The following is a 22,355-nucleotide window of genomic DNA, read 5'->3' as shown; positions in this document are numbered from 1 at the left end:
AAAACAAAAAAAAATGATTTTATTGTGTGGGTGAGATATAACCATAGAATAATACTAACTTATGAAGTACATATAAGCATAGTATAGAAAATATTTATGCTGTGGTATAAATATTTGTCATGTTAAAGCCCATCGTTATTCAATGCCTATACAAAGCGTTGAACTAATTCCATGTTAGTTAAAGTTATCATTTTCATCTAAATCCCGAATTTATTCATCAAAGTGAATAATCATGATAAATCTTTTTATAAATATTGTTTTGGGAATATAAAAGAATATGTAGGGGATATATTAGCAACGTTTTATTTAAAAAATATGTTTAAAAGCAGACAATCAAAAGCTCTATAACAAACATTAATTAAATCATTAAAAATCATTAATTATAAAAAAATAAATATAAGACTATTTACAGAAATTGAATGTTTATCTTTGTTTTCTAAATATACTTAACCGTTTGGTCCTGGGTGTGACACTCTGATTCTGAAAAATTAAAATAAAACAATTCAATTTTTTTTTAACACATTCATGAATAGAAAAAATAAAACTACTAATAATATGTTTTTTGTTTTAATTATAAGATTAAGGAAGAATATAATTTCATTAACATTAGAATATGTGCTAAAAACTGTATTAATTTTCTAAAACATTTATAACAGCTCAAGGAATAGATAAAAACGGACAAATAGTAAGAGGAAAGAGAAGTTCTTAGTTAATTTGTTGTACATAAAAGCTTTGAAGGAGATACAATTTTCAGACGACACAAAGTTATTAAATTGGGAACAGGGCAAAGCGTTTGCGTCTAATATGGAGGTATTATCTAATTTACAACATTGACAAGTGCATACAGGTATAGATTGAGAGAATGCAGTTAGCTTAGTGCGGTTAATAACTGGTGATAAGCAGTTGGAGTGTACCTCAGAGTTTTCCCTCAAACTGTTGCTGCTGGGACGTCCCATGAAAAGTGCTTTGATTCTGCTCGGGGTCACTTTTTTAGGGGTTTTGTCGTTATGTTCCCTGAGAGGTTGTATTTCATTGCCTTGTAAAGACAAACGTCCTCCGTTCTTGCTCGGAGTGGGCGGGCCTGGCTTCTTATAAGAGGTTGTACCAATGTCTTTTCTTTGGCGTGGTTTTTCTCCAGGAAGGAGACGACACATGCTGTCATCTCCCTCGACATTGCCCATCTAACAAATTGTAAAACAACAAGACGTTACATTATTGAACTATAAAATAAATATATTTGGTACCTTAATATCATCTTCTTTAAAATGTGTCGGACTGAGAAATTGCGTTTCAGCTGGATAAGAGCTCTTTAGGTGAGGCGGCACCAATGAATTTCTCCAAGCCAGCTCAGAAAACCTATTAGCGTTAGATTCACGACCTGTTAAAGGTAGTGTGCAACGTCCCTCTTTTAGATCTACCAAATATTTGTTATTAAAGAGATCATCTTCTTCGTCTTCCATTTCAATATTATGGCCTAAATAAGAAAAAAAATTAGAGAATTTTGATCTGCAAGATTTTAAAAAAAGTATATTTATTTCCTTATGCGTTTTCATTTAAGCGCATCTTCAGTTAAAAATTAAAGTTAAAAAATAATTTTTAAGGTAAGCTTATTAGCGGTGCTAAAAACATTTGGCAAAAGGGGGAATTTAAACATAAACTTCTACAATTAATTTTTCGTATTTAAAATCAGAAATAAATAAAAAATAAAGTAATATTGAGGTAAATCAGTAAACCTTAAATAGTCCAATTGTCACCAACTTTTTCTTGTGGCTATGGATAAAAAATATTGTTTTATACCTTGCTTATGTGCTATTATGACATCTTCGATTATGCGCTATTGTCCCACCTGTTGTTTAATTTCACAATATGTTACTGTATACCATATACTAAGCTTTACAATTCAATTTAATATTTTTTTAAGTAGTTCTTAATACAATATAGGTACAAACGGGCGTTAATTATAAATTCTATATTTTTTTGTTCGACTATTATACAATATGCTTACGTAATGTTGCATTATATGAATTAACTTACCAATACTGCTTGGTACCCCAGTGATTGAGGTCCTCCTAGAAATTGTAACTGTTTCCTGGACCTCTGTAAAATTCGACCTGGGTAACGTCGCCATCTTTCGTTCACCCTTCTGACCAGGCACTTGTATCATGGTTGAACTTTTTGTTCTCCTCGTGAGTTGATTGAAGTCTGGTTGATTTTTGGTATTCTTAGACACAGCACTGTGCTGCGCAGTACTTACACTATTGTTCTCAGACTCTCTCTTGGATTCCTTTATATGACGCATATCTCGCTCTGTTTCAATAAGGTGAATTTTCTGTTCTGCTTCAAATAAGCTACTTTTGAGCTCATTTATAGTTTTCTGACAATACGTCTAAAAACAAAATTAATGTACCTTGAGGAATATGTAAACTCTTTCATTCCCTATTACCGTTTCATTTTGTTCCGCCTTGACTTTAGCCATTTCTTTGTTGATTTCCTCTCTGTACAGTTTCAGCTAAAATATTAGGAAAAAATCCAATTAAATTCAACAGGGCAAAATAAAAAAGTTAATAATAAACTTAAATGTAAAAACATTTGCTCGTTAAGTTTACATGGTTTAGACAAGGTTTCAGTGTCATATTATGCTCAAGTTTTCTGCAGTAAAATTTCAAATGTTTTTTTATTTATTGTTAACTTGTGCTAGATTTTTAAATAGACCCTAAAAAAGCATGTTTGGAAATTATAACTTCCTCAAAATTGCAATTCTAACGCATATAAAGATGCAATAAGTTTTGTATTATTTTTCACTGTACATTTTAAAAATATTTTAAATTCAAAAGATTCAAATACCTAGAGAAAAAACTAGTGATAACTTTTTATAATTTAGATAATATCAAAATAAATTGGATTTTCCGTTTAATCAATATTTAATGACACATTTTTGTTATTTTTTTTAAAGAAATGTGCCTAAAATAATATTAAGCTATATTTAATATATTCTGTTAAATTAAAAAATTAAAATATATTTAAAAAAATACTTTTTTAAAGGTCTGAAAGTGGATATATGAGTATGAAATTTTTTATTTGATACTTTTTGAAACTTTAACAAATGTGACACGACTAATTATGTGCATAAATAAGAACAAATAGCAGTCAAATATTTGAAAAATCGATCAATAAGCATTTTTTATACAGGGTTTTCAAAAAGTTTGGAACCCTCCTCTATCTCAGAAAATACTGCTCAAACAAAAAAATGATTAGGACAAAAGTTGCAAGGTTTTGAGTGAGCAATCCAACGGTGACCTTGACCTTGAAGGTCATTTAGAGGTCAAGTTGAAAATTTTAAATGGAACCCTATACTTTTTACCCCGGAAATGATAAGAGCGGAAAACTTTACGTTCGAATGTGACCTTGACCATGACCTTCAAGGTCGTTTAGAGGTCAACCTGACAATTTTAAATGGAACCGTATATTTTTGACCCCGGAAATGGAAATAATGGAAATTTTTACGTTTGGATATGACCTTGACCATGACCATCAAGGTCGTTTACAGGTCAAATCGATTTTTAATAAATGACCCGATATTTCTCACTTTTTTCATTTCCGGGATCAAAAGTATATGGTTCCATTTAAAATTTTCAACTTGACCTCTAAATTATCTTGAAGGTCAAGGTCATATCCGAAAGTAAAAATATCCATTTTTTCCATTTCCGGGGTCAAAAGTATATGGTTCTATTTAAAATGTTCTACTTGACCTCCACGTGACCTTCAAGGTCATGGTCAAGGTCATCGTTGGATTACTCACTCACAACCCTGCAACTTTTGTTTTAGTAATTTTTTTGTCTGAGCAGTATTTTCTGAGATAGAGAGGGGGTTCCAAACTCTTTGAAAACCCTGTATATGACACATACTATGGCTGTGTTCAGCGAATGGTCGGACTACTTCGGTCAAACTTCTTTGGTTAAACGGCATTTACCAACAGTATTAAAACCTGTCCAATATTCCCAATCAGCTGATTGGGCTGGCCAACGAAATATTTGTCCGCTGAACGACATTGACCGGTCCGACCATTCGATGAACACAACCTATATTGGTGACCAGTGATGTAAAATGACCGTCATTTAAACTCGTGACCAGGCCATGACGGTCATTACACGTCATAAATAGTTTCAGTTAGGAAAAATAACAGTACTTAAATGTAATTTAATGTCATCTTTCTAAAATATAAATTACTGAATCTCAATATTGCCTTAATAAATTCATCAACAAAACTATATTAATATCAAAAAAGTTTTTAACTACAAAACAAACAACACAAAAAACACATGTTCTTTGGCTATAGATGACAAGTATAAAGTAATAAAACAAAAAAATGTTACCATTGGTTAAGTTTTAAGGACACCACGTCACCAGGTGGAACATAAATCTACTTCTTACCGCATTGACAATTAATATTTAATACATATTAATTTAATATTAACATTAATAAAATCATCAAAAGTATCTATAAAGTGATTTTATTTTATTGTAATAAAAAATAATAATAATTTAAATATTTAAGAAACAAAACCTATCATGACGCGGTCGACCGCGTCATGACGTTTAAATGACGGTCATTTTACATCACTGTCGGTGACACTATGTTAATACATACCATTTTGTCCTTCATCTTCTCTAGTTTTGCTTCATAGTCATTCCGGACTTCCCTGATTTTTTTACTTTCTTTCGAGTTGGCTTCCATCCGTTGTTTCTTCAATAAATTTGTGAAATCCTCTCTGTCCCTCTCCCTTTTGTATTTTATGGTATCAATTTCTGTCATTAACTTGTTGTTTTCCTCCAATAATTTCTCATAGGCTTCTTTAATTTGTGCACAATCAGCTAACTGTTTATTCTTATCCTCGATTTTTTTACGCAGGTTCACATTCTCCAATTCATATTTCGAGTTTGTACTGACAACATTGGCGTACGCCTGCCTCATCACTTGCAAATCACTTTCCAAATGCTTCTTTAAGTTTTGTTTTTCGTTCTCCGCAAGTTCGATACGTTTTATTAAATCATTTTTTACTTCTATTGCGTTTTCGTGAGCAAGCAGTATGTTGTTTTCCGTTTCTTTCATTATTTTCGTTTGGCTTTCCAGGATCTCGTTTCTATTCTTTTTCACTTTTTGTAACTCGGCGCAAGTCTTTTCAAAAGTTTCCGCTAAGTCGTGCTTCTCCTGTGACAGTTTTTCTAGTTCTTTAGTTATGAGGTCTAAGGAATCAGCAAGTTCGATTTTTTCTCTGGACAGCTTATTAATCGTCTCTAATATGTCTTTGTGTTCTGGAAGACGACACTCTGTTTTTGGTTCTTCTTTAAGGGCACGTTCAAGTTGCTTTTCTAAATTTTGTATTGTTTTAGATTTAGCTTCCAGTTCCACCGAAAATTCTTTGTTTCTGATTTCAAGAGACTGCATCGTTAGTATCTTTTTCTTGATGACTTCTTCATAACCTTCTGTTTCTTCAGCTGTTGTGCCCAGTGCATTTTTAATAGCTCGTAAGGACTGGATTAACTGCATTTTTTCTCGCGAAGTTATAAACAATTGTTCTTTTATATCCACGTTTTCTTGGGAGACTTTATCGAGTTGTACGGAAAATTCGGCTTTTTCTTTACAAATCCTTTCATATTGTTCCGAAATGTTATCTTTTTCTCGAGATACTTTTTCTGATCTGTTCTGTAATTCTTCCAAAGTTCTTTCTAATGTTTTGCACTCATTAGTTAGTACACAAATTTGTTTAGAAAAATCATCTTTTTCCTTTAGTACAGCCTCTAGTTCCTTTTTGCTTAATTGTAAAGATTCGGCCAGCTCGATTTTTTCTTCGGATCTTCTAGTAAGCTGTTCCAGCAGATGAATTTTCTCTTGCGACATTTGTTCGATTACTTCGTTTTTTTCTTGTAAAATCTTTTCAACTTCTTTGTTGCTCATTTCAAGTGCCTCTAGAATATCTTCTTTTTCTTGACTTACCTTTCGCAGTTGACTGGTATTGAGGTCTAAAAACTTGGAAATAACCTGTTTTTCTTGTAAAAGCTCGTCAGACTTCTCGTTATTTTCTTCAATGAGTCTCTCCAATTCGTCCCTTTCACGTATAACATTTTGCAACTGCTCACATATGTCGTTCTTTTCTTTTAGAGCCTCTTTGACTTTACTCAACATTTCAGTTTTATCTTTCATAGCATTCGCCAACTTGTCTAGTATTTCTTGTTTCTCTGAAATCATGATTTGTAATTCTGTACAAGTTTTATCTTTTTCCTTTAGGAGCACTTCTATTTTTTCCGTCAATCTTTCATTTTTTAAAGTAACTGTTTCTAATTTCTTTAGAAGGTCTTTATTCCTAATATCAAGGTCTTGCAATTCCTGTTCCTTTTCCCGTGAAATATGTGACAAATTCTCAACAGCTTGGTCTTTTTCGGCTTGAGTTTTTTCTAATTTTTCAGTGGTAATACGTTTTTCTTCGGTAACTATTTTTAAATTTTCCAAAAGCAGTTCTCTTTCAGATTTTATTACTTTTAATTCATCAGACAGGTCTTTTAGTTTATGACATAGTTCTTTAAAATCTTCGCTAATTTTCTGTCTTTCTTCAACAGTTTCATTCAATTTACTTGATATATTTGATTTTTCTAAAGCAACAGACTTTAATTGTTCACAGATGTGGGATTTCTCTTCATCTGATTCCGTTAATCTTTCTTCCAATATATGTAATTTCTGAGATATATCTAAATTTTTTTCCTCGAAACTATTTCTCTCGGAAACAACATTTTCTAATAGTGAAGTTATCGTCTCCAACGTTTGCGTAATTATCTGCTGAAGTTCTTGTTTCTCTTCAGAAATTTCGAAGTTTGGGCACTTATCTGGGACGATTCCTTCTAACTTTTGCCAGTATTCTTTTAAACCTAGTGCGATGTCTATTTTCTCTGATCTCATGATCTGTATTCTTTCATTATGTTGCGCTTCTGCTTCTAACATCTGTTTTACTTTCTCACATAACTGATTATTCTCTAAAATATATTCACTTAACGTCTCTTCCACAAGCTGTAATTTTTCAGACATCTGATCTTGCGTATGATTAGCAGCTTTGTACTCTTCTGAAATTTTTTGTAGATTTTCCGACATTGTTTGATTTTCACTTTTTAGTTTGTCCAGTTCTTTATCCGTCTTGTCTTTTTCAGATAAAATTTCATTTAAATTATCGGATAGCGAGTTTTTCTCTTTAATAATACTCTCTAATTGGCAATGAAGTTGTTCTTTGTCTTGTAGCACTTGATTCAAATTTCCGATGGTTGTTTTCATTTTAATCTCAGATGCGTCTAGCTGCTTATAAATATTCGAATTTTCTAGAAGAGCTTTATCTAATTTAATAGATAATTCATTATTTTCATTGGCGTTTATTTCTAATTTTGTATTTAAAATTTTAATTTCTTCCAAAACCTTCTCTTTTTCTAGAACAAGTTCTTGGTGTTCGCTTAATGTTGCGTCCAGTTTTTTCCTTGTTTGAATAATTTCAAGTTTACTGCTCTCTAATTCCTCAAAGAACTGTGCCTTTTCCTTGTTAAGTTCGTTTAATTTTGCAAACATTTCTTGTAAATTTTCATCTGTGGCATTTTTCTCTAATTTAAGAATAGCCAAATTTTCATTAGCTTTGTCCTTTTCTTTAGTAATTTCCATTAAACTTTTAAATAAATCGTTTTTCTCGTTAGCAATATTGTTTAGTTGTTCAGAAAGTTGTTTATTTTCTTGATTAAGTTGATCTATATTTTCAGACAACTTCTTGTTTTCTACGTTTGCATTTTTAAGTTTTTCAGAAACGTTTAAGTTCTCCGTAAATACATCATTTAATCTATTGGATAAAATTTCTTTTTCGAATGTAACACTTTCCAAATGGGAAGTCAATAGTTCTTCATTTTTGAGAAGATGTTCTTTCTCAAGAAGCACCTCACGTAAATTCTTTGAGACTATTTTGAGTTTGTTTTCTGTGTCACTGTATTCTGACTGAATTTTGTTTAATTTTTCGAATAAATGCAATTTTTCTTCACTGACCTTGTTTAACGTTTCAGTTAGTACGTTTGTTTCGGAAAGCACTTTTTCCATTTCTTCAGATTTCTCTTCGAATTTTTCAAGTATTTCTTGCTTTTCGTAGAAGACCTTTTCTAAATTTTTGGAGAGATTTCCCAGATTATCACAAATTTCACAATTTTCTTTAACAACTTTGTCCAGTTCCTCTTGAAGACTATTTCTTTCTAAAGTAAGTGATTGTAATTCATTGGTAATAGAGCAAATTTGTTCGTTTGCTTGTATCATCTTCGAGTTGAATTTATCAAGTTGTTCCAAAATAACCGACTTCTTTTGTATAATCTGATTTTTTGCACAAATCGCATCATTCAAATCTCGTAAAGCTTCCTCTAAACTTTTTGAAATCTGTTTCTTTTCCAACCGTTCTGTTTCAAATCCCTCAACCATTTTCTTCTTCTCTTCAACAGTGACTTTTAATTTGTCCGATATGTTCTCAAGGTCTTTGGAAATCTTTTTATTTTTTAATTTCTCAATTTCTAAATTTTCGCGATTTTCTGCATTCTCGTTTGTCACTTGCTGCAGCTTACCGAAAATTTCTTGCTTCTCCAATAATGCCGCTTCCAATTCTTTTACTTTTGAATCAAGTTTATTAGAAACTTCTTCCTTCACGGATTGCACCCTTTCCAGTTGTTGACACACATCAGTAATTTTTTGTAAGGCTTCTGTCAGTTCAAGGACAATATGTTCATGTTTCTTTAAAAATTCTTCCAATTCTTCGCTTAGTTTTTCTTTTTGTTTCGTAACAGTTGCATTTTGTTCAAATAATATTTTATATTGCATTTCTAAGTTTTCATGTTCCAAAGCCAGTTCTTCACAATCACTGTTTCTCTTCTTCAACGCATCCTGAAAATCATTCTTCTCAGTTTTCAGTAACTCTAAGTCTTGCAGAAGTTTACTAATATTTTCTTTTAATCTTTCTGAATCAGTTTCTGCTTCAGAAAGTGCGGATTTAAGCTGTTCGTTTTCTCTTTGAACATCCTTCAGCTGTATATCAACAACGGAATGTGCAAGATCCTCATCAGAAGGAGGTAACGGCTCCATGTTTTTCCTCGTAATGTCCAAATTACCAAGACTCTGAAAGCTTTCTTCAATAAAACTGTCATTCTTGTTTTCACCTTTCAGCTCGTCTAACAAAGTTTCTAATTCACGACAGTGGGCACTGAGATTTATAAATTTAGTGTCCCGTTCTTTTGACTCTTCCGAGAGACACTGCAGTTTGTTATCACTTTCTATGAATTTCTCTAACCACAGTTTGCATTGTGCCTCCAAAGTTTTAACCTGAAAAATCAAAGAAATAGTTAAAAACAAATTTCATATATCTTTGGTTCAAACCTGAGATTTTTCAGCATCTCTTTCATCTATAAGTTCTTTTATTTCTTTATCGCACTGTTCCAATATCTGTTCCAAGCTCTCTATTTTTGTTCTTAAAATTCTCTGAGTTTCTCTGGAATCCTTATCTTGATAATGAGGTGGTGTTCTATCTTCCAGAACCAAAACCTCACTTCTTAACCTTGATATTTCTGTTTCTTTCAGGAGTAACTGCTTTTCTGTGAACATATTTTTTTATTCCAATAACTACGTAAAAAGCTTTTATTCCTACATATAAAAAAAATTATATATTTAACTTACCCAATCTAGTATTATTTTCAATTTGCAATTTTAAATCTTCTTCTAAAGATTCCTTTTCGTCCTGAACCAATTCCAATTCTGTCTTTAATTTATTTAACTCTCTTTCCTTCTCCAGTAATCTAACATTCTTACTTGCGGGAGTTTTCAAAAGATCCTGTAAAGGACTCTTTTTATTAATCGGCGAATTTACAACAGCTAGTAAATGGCAAGATATATCAGGTTTTTTTTCTATCTCATTCACACAACACTGAATTATACTTATTAACTCTTCGTTTGTAATTTTCGAGCATACTTGAATTTTCTCAAGAAAATTCTTTATACAAATCTGAGTTATCTGTTGCAAATTATAACATAAAGGAGAAGTCAGAACATCTCTTCTGTCATGTATACATGTGTAGTGAAGCAAGAGAGAAGTAATCGTAGATAATTCGCTTGGAGATAGGTCGGTAAGGTGAATATTCGCCTTATTATCTATGATAAAATCAGGATAATGTTGATTCAGTACTCGAAATAGGCATGTTAGCACATCTGTATCTATTTCGGTAGTTTTCCTCCTGTGGATATAAAAGAGGATGTTACAATGAGATGATTCAAGCAAATATAAGAAAGTATATAAACTAATAAGAAAACTTACAAAAGCTTTTGCAAATTTGTAAAGAATATTCCATCTTTTAACTCATCTAACTTTTGAATAGGTTTGCATAATTTCAAACAATTTACCTGAAACAATTTAAATGCATTATATTTTCACAAATCTTAGATTTATTGGCTCTTACCCAGTCCACTAAAATGCGATCCCATTTCTTACAATCCATTTTACTGGTAATTATTAAGTGAAAGGAAATATATTAAAATTAACTAAATCAAAGAGTAAGTGACGTTTTCATAGTTTCTTTTATTTGTATTATTAACTACACTTCAATTTTGAAAAAACTAAACAAATAACGCGTCTTTCTAAAGTGCAAACGACGGTTGACATGTTTATTTAACATTTTTAAAATACTCAAATTTTATTGGCTATTTCAACAGACTACTTCTTCCTCTGCATTTTCAAGTTAGTTTCGGGTTTCAAAAATGTGCTCAATCACTATTCTTGGACAAATTACTAACTATTATGAAATGTAATCTGTAAGACGATGTTAAGTAGCTACGAAAAAACAAAATGGTAAGAGTTAAAAATATAATTAATTTTATCATTTTTTGATAACTAGGTACCACAATTTTGTTCGATGGTACCATTGGTAATTGGTACCACTGATATTTTTAACGGTTTTTGTATCATGACAGTGACAGTTATTTGACACTTTTAAAACATTTTTAAATAAGTGATTTTTCTCTAATAGTGAAATTATATTTTATATTTTATTGAAAATAGTAACTAAAAATTAACCATTATACAAAATTTATTTTATAATTTATTTGTCGTGTTTTATATCTTACATATTAAGTGAATGGAGGCACTACAGTACTTTTAACTTTAATTAAATTAATATACAATTAATCTCAAGTTACTATCACATGTCAGGGGACATAAAAAACTTCGTTGAAGAACAAAAATTAATTATTTTAGAAGAAAAAAAGAGGTTGGGCTTATTTGAAGATAAGCAATATGAGGTATGTATTGAATAAGTTTCTTTAGTCCTGAAAGTAGAAACATTATTTTATTTTTGGTGTTAAAATCAAAAATACTTTTATTTCAATTATGTACCTACACAAAAAATAGTATACAAAATTTTAATAAAAAAATATATTTGTCAATTTGCATTTGGTTTTCTTAAAATAGTTATGGTAAGGATAAAAGTAAATTGTGTGCTATACTTATGCAGTGCAATAATGTACAATTTGTTCATTAAATTGTAATAAATTACAACCCACTAAAGAGAAGAACCACCCAAACACACTAGTGGTAGGAGTGGTTCTTCTGCATCTATCTGAACATTCTGAACTGATACCACAGTACTTGTTATATACTGATACTTCTGACCTTGTTGGATATTGATTTTACCTGAAAGCCGAATATGAAGGGCTGAAAGACTGAACAATTCTATTTTCAGTGTTATTTCACCCTGTTTACCCCACACAAGCAGCACCCATCCATACTTAGGTTCGTGTTGATTTGTTCGAAATTTTGTTTTTTCGTTCTTTTTTTTTAGAAAAATTGTGATAATGAAACAACACAGAACAATAATTTGGAACAATCACTCGAAGAAAATAAGGAAAATGTACACATAAACCCCGACTGTGTCTTAACATCAAATGAAAATCAAGTAAGTGTAGCAGTGCTTGATAAGGTATTTGCCTTTTAGAAAAGATTTGTTTACTTAATTAGTGTTATATGATTAATAAATCTGTTTTGTTAGCAGGCTTTTTGAAAATACATTTTAGCGTAATATATCCAATTCATATTTTTTCATCGATACTTACCTCTTAATATTTTTAAATTCAGTAATGGACGTTGTTCTGATCCACTTTAAGAAATTTAATATCCCTATCTAATATATTTTTTTAAATAATTTATCTCGAGTAATTTGCAAAAAATTAATAAAGCCTGTTAGCAAATTACCTTTTTCAGCTTTCATGAAAAAAATATAAAGTTTTTCTTGATCTGGCCTAGCATTGTAGATTAGACATTCATTGTTTGTGTGATTTATGCTAATGCTTCCTGTTGTGTTTTTTGAATTTATTTCTAGACTCTGCCATTTATCGAACCACTCAATTTAAATAGTAACAGAGATAATAGCAACATTACGTTAGAAGAGAAAAAGCAAGCTTTTATCGATAAACTTGTTAATTCAGAGAATTCCTTAACTAATAGATCGGTAAGCATGGAATTCATTTATTTTTTTTTATTATTTTGAGCCATTTAGTCAAATTTTACCTTGTAGTAATATTTAGTTTTTAATATGTTCTGTTTTATGATGTTACTTTGCATGACAGCAGAAAATTTTGTCGTAAAATGTTAAATAATATTTAAGTTCTTATTTTAAACATTCTTAATTAGCAAAAAAACAATAAAAATATTGTTTAAATTTTAAATGAGTTGACATTTGCAAGGCATTATATAAACCAGCACGTTCACTCCATTTTCAGCGCTTTGGTCCTTTTCAGCTGCTTTCGGTGTCCTTATATTTGAAGTATAGAAGCTTTCATTATTTTAAACATTTTTGTCATCGTGCTATTCAAGAAATAAAAAATTATAATAGAGGACCCATAATTTTTGCACTTTTTTATAAAATATTTTCACATTACAATACATTTGAATTCGAGGAAAGTACAACTAAATATTTGTGCAGAAAATACAAGGAAATATTTGGAAATGCTTTTTTGTTCAAACTATTACGCAATATATTGTCTGAATCGTTAGAAAACATTTTATTTTTAAAATGTATTGCAAATATCATTAAAATATTTTTATCACCATGTATATCTACTTTTTTATAATGTAGTTGTATAAATTACGTATGAATTTACATTTTTAGAGTAACCAAAGAAACAAATTATTTGCATACTTAAAAGGTACCTATACATCTGTTAATTTCACACATTCTGAGTTTTACCGAACTGTGCAATTCTGAAATACGTCTCTATTTATTTAAACACAGCTGGTGAGCAGTAGAAGGTCTCTAGGGAATGATGCGTAGTTTGCTACTCACTTCCTACGGTATGGGCTCATCTGAATTAGCTGGTTTATATATGCTCTGGTTAAGATAATTTTTAGAAGTTGTGTATGCCATTTACAAATCGTATAAAAAAATACATTTTTTTATTGCAAAGCGATGTGCCACAATTATTTTGTTTGTAAACATTTTTTCTAGTGTAGTGGATATATTCTACTGATGTGTTGTCAACCATAAAAATTTAATTCACTCAATAAACTGCATGGTAATTAGATTCATTTCAGTACAATAGGCAAGGTGAGATGGACAAAACACTTATGAACAACCTATGTTTTAGGATGACAGCATCGGTTGTGCAATGTTACGCTACGGTGAATACAGCCCAAATAACCCAGAACTGAGAGTGACTGCTGCACCTTACCTAGGCCTGGGGGAGTATGAGCAGAGAAGAAATTACTTCTTACAGAAACAGAGAGCTGAATATTTGAGGCACATCGCAAAGGTATGGTCTACGTACTTTAGCTTTATCTTTTTTTCATCGTGGCTTTAATTATAATTGAACTTTAGTATAGGTTGCATACAGAGTTTATATTAAATAATAATGTAATCCCTGTTTGGTTAGAAAATTCATCGTCTTTTTTAATAAAAATTGGCTTAAGTGAACAGTGGATAAAATTATTCATAGGTAGTCATAAATATTGATGCGTTTTTTTTTGCTCAAGTTAATTCTTTATTATACCTACATAAAAATAAAATCATTGAAGGTGAAGGAAAATGCATAAAACTTAATTTAGAAGTGGCACCACTATATTACTATAACAAATAGATTTTTATTTTAAAAGCAATATTCCAGTGATGAAATTTACAGGTGATAAGAAAATAAAATTAGGTCTGCAAATGCGTTGATTCTAAGGTTCATGATGACAAAGTTTTGTATATATTTTTTTTTATTATGCATTTTTTTATGTAATCCATTCAAATTCAGTACATTCATCATTTGGCATGTACAGTGGTGAAATGCTTATAGTAAAAAAATTTAATTTAAAATTAATTTTCTTTAATTCATTACGAGAAATATTAACGTAGAAATCGTATACGCTTATCATGTTTTTACATCAACAGGATGAATATTAACGTAATAGTAGGAGTTGCCATAAAAAATTTAAAAATTTTTAAAAATTTTAAAAATTAAATAAAAGCAGTTAAAATATAAGCTATAGAAATGAATTTTACACATATTAAGAAAAGAAAACACTGAGCTAACTAACATTACACGTTTAATTATGTCAAAGTAAGTATTCGATATGTCCATCATTCTCTTCGATGCATTTATCCATACGTTCCATAAAAGATGGCCTCATATTAAATAACATGATTGGTCCAAAAGAAACTGCAGTTGCATTTATTTCTTCCCAAAGTTGGTTGCGAGTATTTATGGGACTTTTATAAACAAGTTGATTCATTGCGCCCCATACGCCAAAATCGAGAGGATTAAAGTCTGGGCTACGTGCTGGTCAAGGGAAATTACTACCACGACCAATTCAGCATTCAGGAAAGTTGGTATTTAAATATGTATGTGTATATATAAACAATTTATTTTGAATTCATGTTGAAAATATCTTTCTCTTTAAAATGAGGATTTTCAATTTCCCAGATATGATTATTTCTTAAATTAAAAATACCACGGCGGCTAAATGTTGCCTCGTCCGTAAATAATATTCTATTAATAAAGGTAGGTGGGGTCAAGATTTTGCCTATTTTGGATATCATTTGCAAATTGGTATCTTAATGGTAGATCTGGTGGCAATAAATTTTGCACAGGCGTAAAATGGTAGGGGTGATATTTATCGAGATGTCTTTTTAAAACTGAAGTTTTACTGCAATGTGAACCAATTTCATCATCTTGATCAGGCCTAATGATTCCCAGTCGGCCTAAATTATCACGTTTAGGACGAAATGAACCACTTTCGCCTAAATTCCTAAATAGATTTTCAAATGTTTGGTGTTTAGGTTGTAGCCTGTTTGGATATCTTCTGAAATATTCCCATTTCGCAGTACGTCCGTTGAAATATTGCTGGCAGTAAATAGTAACCATATCTCTCATTTCTGTATTAGAGAAATTATTGTCTTGGCATTTTCTGTTATTCCTTAATTATTATCATATATACTCAATTAAAACTGTTTCAAATGTCATACATTATGAAAACAAGAATGTTTAGCTGTTAAAATCATTCGTGACTTCCGTCTACTACGTTACTATTTCTCGTAATGAATTAAGGAATTATGCAGCCGATTTTTAATATTCGATTATCTCGAAAACCGTTAAGTTTAGAGGTTGTTAACAAGTATACATTTTTATTCTTACAATGCCGTGCCTTTAATATTTTTTTCCCAAGAGAGCGCTACCTTGATGGGCAAAAAAGTTTAGTGTACATTTATGCCACACATGTGGCTTATGTGGCACCCTCTAAAAGATACATTAAATTAGATATCAAATTATGATTTCTCATACCAAAAAAGCCCCAGATAAAAATTTTTTTGTATAAATGTCCAAAAATGTTCGTTATTGCGAAAAATAAATTTTGAAATTTCACTTTTAACACCCTGTATCTTTCTTATTATCGATATCTTATTAAGGCAAGTTGGCTCAAATCGTAATATTTTAAAGTCACAAATCTATCATACTTCTATGTTTGGTCGTTTGGTGTATTGGTGATTGTTTCTTTTATCAGTCTGTGTCTGTGTCTCAGGATAAAATATAAAAATAAATTATATTTTCCTTAGTAGATCACCTAATTTTTGTAGTAGGTATCTTTGACGATTTTGGAAATTTTTAAAAATCTTGAGCGACCTATAAAAAATTTTTTTTAGAGCTGATTTTTTGAGAGGGCTCTTAAAACATGATAAACCAACATATTTTCACGAGAGACGCAAAAAAAAATATTTGTTTTTTTTTTTGGGCCACCCAAAGGTATCTACTATGTATGTACTATGTAACCAATGTCAATAACTATTTAACACTAAGACTATATTACAGCGTTATTTAGTTATTACCTATAAAGAAAGAATCTGATTATTCGGATGAATATGTGGGCTCCTCATAGCTGAATCTGAAAAGTGTTGACAATGGTGGTCATGGTTACTGTAGCGCAGCAGTAAAACACAGTTCAAAATAATCTACAAGGCCTCTCAAGTCTCTGTTTTTTTTTATTTACCGCATTGGAGAATCACCTATACAATTTTGTCAGTGAAATATTGCAACATCCTGTATATCTAACAGGAAAAGAGATTGTATGTCTAACATAATTTGCATTGTTTCTAAGACAGACTGATGTTTTTGCAGAAAAACGAGGGTAATAAAGAACTTAAAAAAACTATATTGTCTGAACACAGAACACCTGCTAATATTTCTGAAAATACAAATCGGCTAGAGAAAAGTGTCCAAACTGACATACAGAATATTAAAAGTCAATTAGTAAGTAGGCATGTGGGTTTTAAGGATTTTGTAAATATTTGATGACTGCTTTATCATGTAAATTATTAACCTAAGGGAACTTAAATGTTCATTAAATAAGCATTGATACTAAAACTGTAAATATGTATTTATTGGTAGTAGGGTAAGTGTGTGTGTAAGTAATTTAGGTTCCCTCTGTGATCAGTTACTAACACAGCTAATGTATATATGCGTTTTACTAAGATTCTGTATAGCAGAAATGGCATATCCTCTTCATATCAGAACATTAATCCTATTTCTCTTTTAGGCACCCTTTTTATTGCCAAAATAGAAATCCCTTGTACAGGTACGACTTTTTGGTATAAATATATTTTTATGCCTTTTAGAGTTGTAATTATAAGTTTTAAGCTAATTTAATTTATATATTGATGCTTTCAAAATGCATTTATATGAAATAATTGAGCAATAAAATACTTCTAATTAGAAGGTAAAATATTAGTTTATTTATACCGAATTCAGTGGACATACAAATATGAACAAAATAGGTGATAAAATGTTAAAAATTTTTAGTACTTGCCAAATTGAATGAATTTTAAATATCCCCACTGGCCATTATTTAATGTGCACAGGGTGTCCCGGAAATGGTGGTCAATCTCTCGGATATGGATAGATAATGAGAAAATAATGTCACAAGTTCATATAAAATTTTTTCCTCCGGGCTCACCCTGTAGAGTTATTAGCTCTTGAAGTTGAGAATTAAAAATGGTTTTTTTTGCTGTAACTTTTGTATCTTTCAATAAATTTTGAAAATTTTTTGGCTGGATCTATAATTTTTGAAGCTGCTTTGGATGATAATATGAAATCCTCGATAATAATTATGGGGGCCCGGGGGCAAAGCACCCCCCACCAAAATTTTTAGAAATAAAATTTTTGTTCCACTATACTCAAATTTTCCATCATTTTATAAAATTTATGGTATTTTACGTAAAAAAGATATACTTGTTGAATATCCATAAAATAGATATTTTTTGAGATAAACCCGTTTAAAGTGGAAGGTACCATTAAATTTGAGACATTTTATTTAATTGAAACACATATTCAGACATGTCAGAGTATGCCAAAGGCAATTAAATTGTCAAACTTGTCAAGTACGTAGTTTTAAATCTAAGACTCATCTCATAATTCATAATTTGTTATAAAATATGGAGTATTCCAATGAAGAATTTTCAAAATTTATTGAAAAATACAAAATTTACAGCAAAAAAAACATTTTTAATTCTCAACTTCAAGAGCTAATAACTCTACAGGGTGAGCCTGGAGGAAAAATTTTTATATGAACTTGTGACATTATTCTCATTATCTATCCATATCTGAGAGATTGCTCACCATTTCCGGGACACCCTGTATATATATTTTTTATTTATTTACAAGAACAATACATTGTATGACAGTAATTTGTAAATATATCATTGTACTGTAACATTTTTGTAATACAATTTGTATATTGCTTTAGATCTCATTTTGAAATCAATTTTGTGTTACTTGCAAGTTTATTTCACTGACTCTGATTACTTTCTCTGATAAAACTCGTCCAGTTTTATTGGCACTTCCTTAATTTTCAGTTCTATTTTATCCTGTTTTAGACTACCAGAAAAGATCTTTATTTTCTGAATTTTATAATTTCGGGATCGAATTATTTCTTAGGCGTTTCTTTTATCTGTACATATGCTTTTGTATATGTGGTTTAATAACTTTTCAATTTTTCTATACTGCGGTACTGCAGGTTATTTGAACTAATTTATTCCACAATGATTCAACATTTTGTTTCTTTACTTCCAGTTATCATGTCATTTTTATGCCTCCTAACCAGAAATCTCGCTGGTAAATTTATTTTATTAAAAGTCAAATATTATCTTGCTGATGCAATCTAAAGTTCTCAGTAATTCCCAAAATTGTTTTATTCATTTAAGTCTATTGCTTTTACAAATATATGCCATTGCAGAGTAGAAGTGAATGCTGTATACTGCTATAATACATCAAACATAGTAGATGTCCTATGCATGAATACACTAAATTCACTAAATTGAGGGGTAAATCATGGGAAATCTGAAGGATGCCTGTATCCTCCCAATCGAAAAAAAAAAAATAATGTACAAAATGTATATTTAGTTTACTCCTCTAGCTGGGTTACTAATGTTGGCAGTTACTTTTTGCATAAACTTGTTTTAGATTCAGTATGATTTACAATGTCAAAATTCACCAGAGAAGGAACTAAGTCCTCGTCGTGTTGATAATAATTTGACCCAGAATAATCGAAATTTGGCTTCTTATAGAATAGACCAAAGGCTAACTACTGCTCAAAATGCCTTATTAAATCAAGACATGGAGAAACCAAAGAGCATATTGTCCAACAGACGGACTGGAAGCCCAAGAGGTATTATTTCGCTATTTACTAAGTCGGAAAAAGTAGAATTAAAAATTTTTGTTAACAGAAAGATTAATGTCGGATTTGTATACTCCGACGTTCATGGACAGTTTCAGTTACCAAGCTTCCAAATCTGAGGAGCACGAAAGAGTAAGAGAATATGCAATTTTTTTCTTAAAAAATTAGTTGTAGCAATACTTGTAGGAAAAATTAAAACAAGAAGTTTACCAACACGAATTAAGGCTGCAAATTGAAGAGAAACATAGGTTGCAACAGATGAGAGTTGAACAAGAAAGACGGGAACAAGAGTTGGGAAATCGGAGATTAGAACAGCAACTCTTGAGGATGCAGGAGGAAAGGATGATAGAGGAACAGAGGAGAAGCCGTAGAGATGAACAGGTAATATGTTTAGTCTTTGATTTACTAAAAATTTAGCAATATATTTTTGAATATATATTTGTGAAATTTTTTTTGTGACAAATGCGGCTTATTGAATAATATAAATCATCCCTTCTGCACAAGTTCTCGATTTCTGAGCTATTAGTTTTATTTGCAGTTTTTCTTTAAAACGTAGATAATAAAATTAAATTCACATTTCCTATAGATGAGACGACACAGTGAGGATCTATTGCGCCGCAAACAGGAACTTCAGTCCACAAGGCATGGATTCCGAAAACACATGAATTCTGAAAGTAGTGTCACTAGTTTCCATAGCAACCCCGGTGATACTGTGGGTAAACCCCTTTCTCATTATTCTCCTCCCGTTTCACGTCGCAATCCGTACTCTTTTAATATTCCATCCACGTCTGTGTTCGCTGACCCATCAGCAAGGTATGTATGTGTTAACAGTAATATCGGTCATTTTTCTAATTCGTAATACTTTCAGGTATAACCCAAACCGTTTTGATTCTTACCATCGAAAGGACACCCTTAACCGAATGGATTCACTGAATTCATATGAGCCTTCTAGTCGTTATAACACTTTCAGTAGATTTGATTCACTAAGTAGAATAGACTCGTTAAATCAACGTATAGAATCTATGAATATAAGAGATAGCCTGAGTAACGGACAGCGAAGGCACAGTGCCACTCAACAGGACCTCAGCATGCTGAAGAGAAGCCCTAGATTGCAAAGGAGGAGTAGTTCTAGTAGGTTCGAGGATTCCTTACCGGTCCCGATATTAAAAGCGCACTCACCCGTGGCCAAAGAATTAAAAAATTCTATTCCGTTTAATAGTTCTAGACATAGTTCTGATGCACTTAGAAAATTAGAAGATAAGTGGCAGGTTGGTATAGAAAATACTTTAGTTTATATTTTGATTCAGTATGCGTCAGCTTTTTTATTGTAGAAGTTTTACTTATTTTATTCTAGATTCCTGCAGTACAAAAAACTATACTCAATCATGCAGATTCTCCCAGAGATGGGCAAAAACGGAGTATTTTGACTCAGCTTGGTGCCATTCGAATGCAGCTTCAGCAGGAACAGTTAAGAATGGATGAAACTTTAAGGAAACGCGGTTTTACACAATCCAAGGCTGTTGACTTTCATTAAAAAAAAATGTAACAAAAGCATTTTACATCGAGTTATTCAAAAAATTTAAATAGTATTTTATATATTGTTAGAACTTATCTTTATATTTATATTAATTTAATAGATAGTATGTTAAACTATGATATCTCTACTTCAACCTTTCAGGATTTTTAAAATCGTTTTTGAATACCTATTGAACTTTAAATAATATTTCTACTTGAATAATGGTAAGTCGAAAACGGGTAAGTTGAACTCTTCATTACTCTATTTCTCAGTTATAAATTGTTAAATTCTAAATGATTCATAGTACCTAAATAGGAGTCATTCAAAATTACATGAAAAAGTTAAAATTTGAATGTGGCTGTTTAAACCAAACCATTAAAATATATTCAAACAAATAAAAATCCTTTGCTAGTTTAAACCCCAGGTAGATACCTCTGCGTGTTGCCCCCCCCCCGTCCGCTAACCTTTTCTGTTTCAGAGACCGCCAGGATCAAGAAACGAAGACAACGACAGACACACACATACACACTCCCCATACCCTCCTTATCCCTCCCCTCCCGTGCTAGTCTAAGGGCCACCTTAGCAAAGCGCATCCCAGGCTGCATAGCCGCACTACCCTACCCAACCATACCACACATAAACATGACACCACCCCCGGGGTTTACACAGACGAGCCGGCGAAGCAAGAAGAGCGCCAGAAGAAAGGGCCCTAGCCGGCGGGGCCCAGCCAGGACAAAAGGAGGTGCCACAAAGCGCCTACACCGGCCGCATTTGCGGTCGGGGTAGACGACGGATGGGGCCCACCTACGAAGGCTGTCCAGGCCTACACGAGATGAGGCAGGATAAAGAGGGATAATCCCCCTCGATCCCAAATCATTGAGGCCAATTTCTAGCCACGGAATAATGGCACCTCTGCGTGTGTACTGTTTTGTAGCCATAAAGTGGACAGCTAAGTGAAATTTGGCATTTTTAATTTTAAATAGTTTTCATTAGTGAAATAAAAATTGTGCACACGGTAGCCAACTTCCTCCTAAACCTACCCTCTTTCATATCCTTTTATCATTGACTCTTGTAATAGTGTTGTATGTATATCATCATCCTTTTAGTAAGTTTGCATAGTTTCGTTTTTTCTTGTTGCCATTTTATTAATTACGGTCCATTCCTTGCTTTTATAATAGCTTCTAAACAATTGTAAACTTTTCTACATTTTACGCATTGAAGGCCGGTTTAAATTAACTGAATTATAAACTATATTATGCTTATACTGCCTAAACTACAGAACATCACAACTGGATGAACGATAACATCTTGTACCAAATCTGCTAAATTATCAGTGGTCCTACTGACGCGTTCCCGTACTAAAGCACTCCATCTTGAAAGGTGGTAGAGTGAACAATTTCTGCTCTGTCTGCTTTGCTGAATCCAAGCATCCATATTATTAGAGATGGGCTAAACTGCTCTTTTTGCGGAGCAGTGACACCTGCTACTGCTCCGGCAACAGAGCAGTGACAAATAGCTGCGATTTTTCGGAACAGCTCCTGGTAGCGCGCGCATACATTTCTACCTTATTTTTGCGTCAAAGTTCATAAATCGACTCT

General features: G+C 31.7%; 2 protein-coding genes across 2 annotated transcripts; one reads left to right on the top strand and one right to left on the bottom strand.

Moving 5' to 3' along the window:
• Positions 1–348: 348 nt before the first annotated feature.
• LOC108903887 (COP1-interactive protein 1) lies at positions 349–10,542 on the bottom strand. Its single transcript, XM_018706227.1, has 10 exons — positions 10,504–10,542; positions 10,362–10,447; positions 9,728–10,281; positions 9,431–9,645; positions 4,649–9,376; positions 2,444–2,509; positions 2,035–2,386; positions 1,245–1,474; positions 915–1,181; positions 349–480 (listed from the first exon to the last, which is right to left on the bottom strand). The coding sequence occupies exons 1-10, from the start codon at positions 10,540–10,542 to the stop codon at positions 424–426; spliced, it is 6,594 nt and encodes a 2,197-aa protein (XP_018561743.1). The 3' UTR covers positions 349–423.
• Positions 10,543–11,245: 703 nt separating this feature from the next.
• Positions 11,246–20,801, top strand: LOC108903886 (trichohyalin-like). Its single transcript, XM_018706226.2, has 11 exons — positions 11,246–11,341; positions 11,881–11,994; positions 12,418–12,546; positions 13,682–13,846; positions 16,688–16,819; positions 19,028–19,232; positions 19,291–19,373; positions 19,428–19,622; positions 19,828–20,054; positions 20,110–20,509; positions 20,596–20,801. Exons 1-11 carry the CDS (start codon positions 11,246–11,248, stop codon positions 20,773–20,775), a joined length of 1,926 nt encoding a protein of 641 aa, XP_018561742.1. The 3' UTR covers positions 20,776–20,801.
• The last annotated feature ends 1,554 nt before the right edge of the window (positions 20,802–22,355 follow it).

Source organism: Anoplophora glabripennis, unplaced genomic scaffold (assembly GCF_000390285.2).
Source record: "Anoplophora glabripennis isolate ALB-LARVAE unplaced genomic scaffold, Agla_2.0 scaffold123, whole genome shotgun sequence".
Lineage (NCBI taxonomy): Eukaryota > Metazoa > Arthropoda > Insecta > Coleoptera > Cerambycidae > Anoplophora > Anoplophora glabripennis.
The sequence above is the reverse complement of the archived record's forward strand: the minus strand, read 5'-3'. Positions and strand labels throughout refer to the sequence as shown.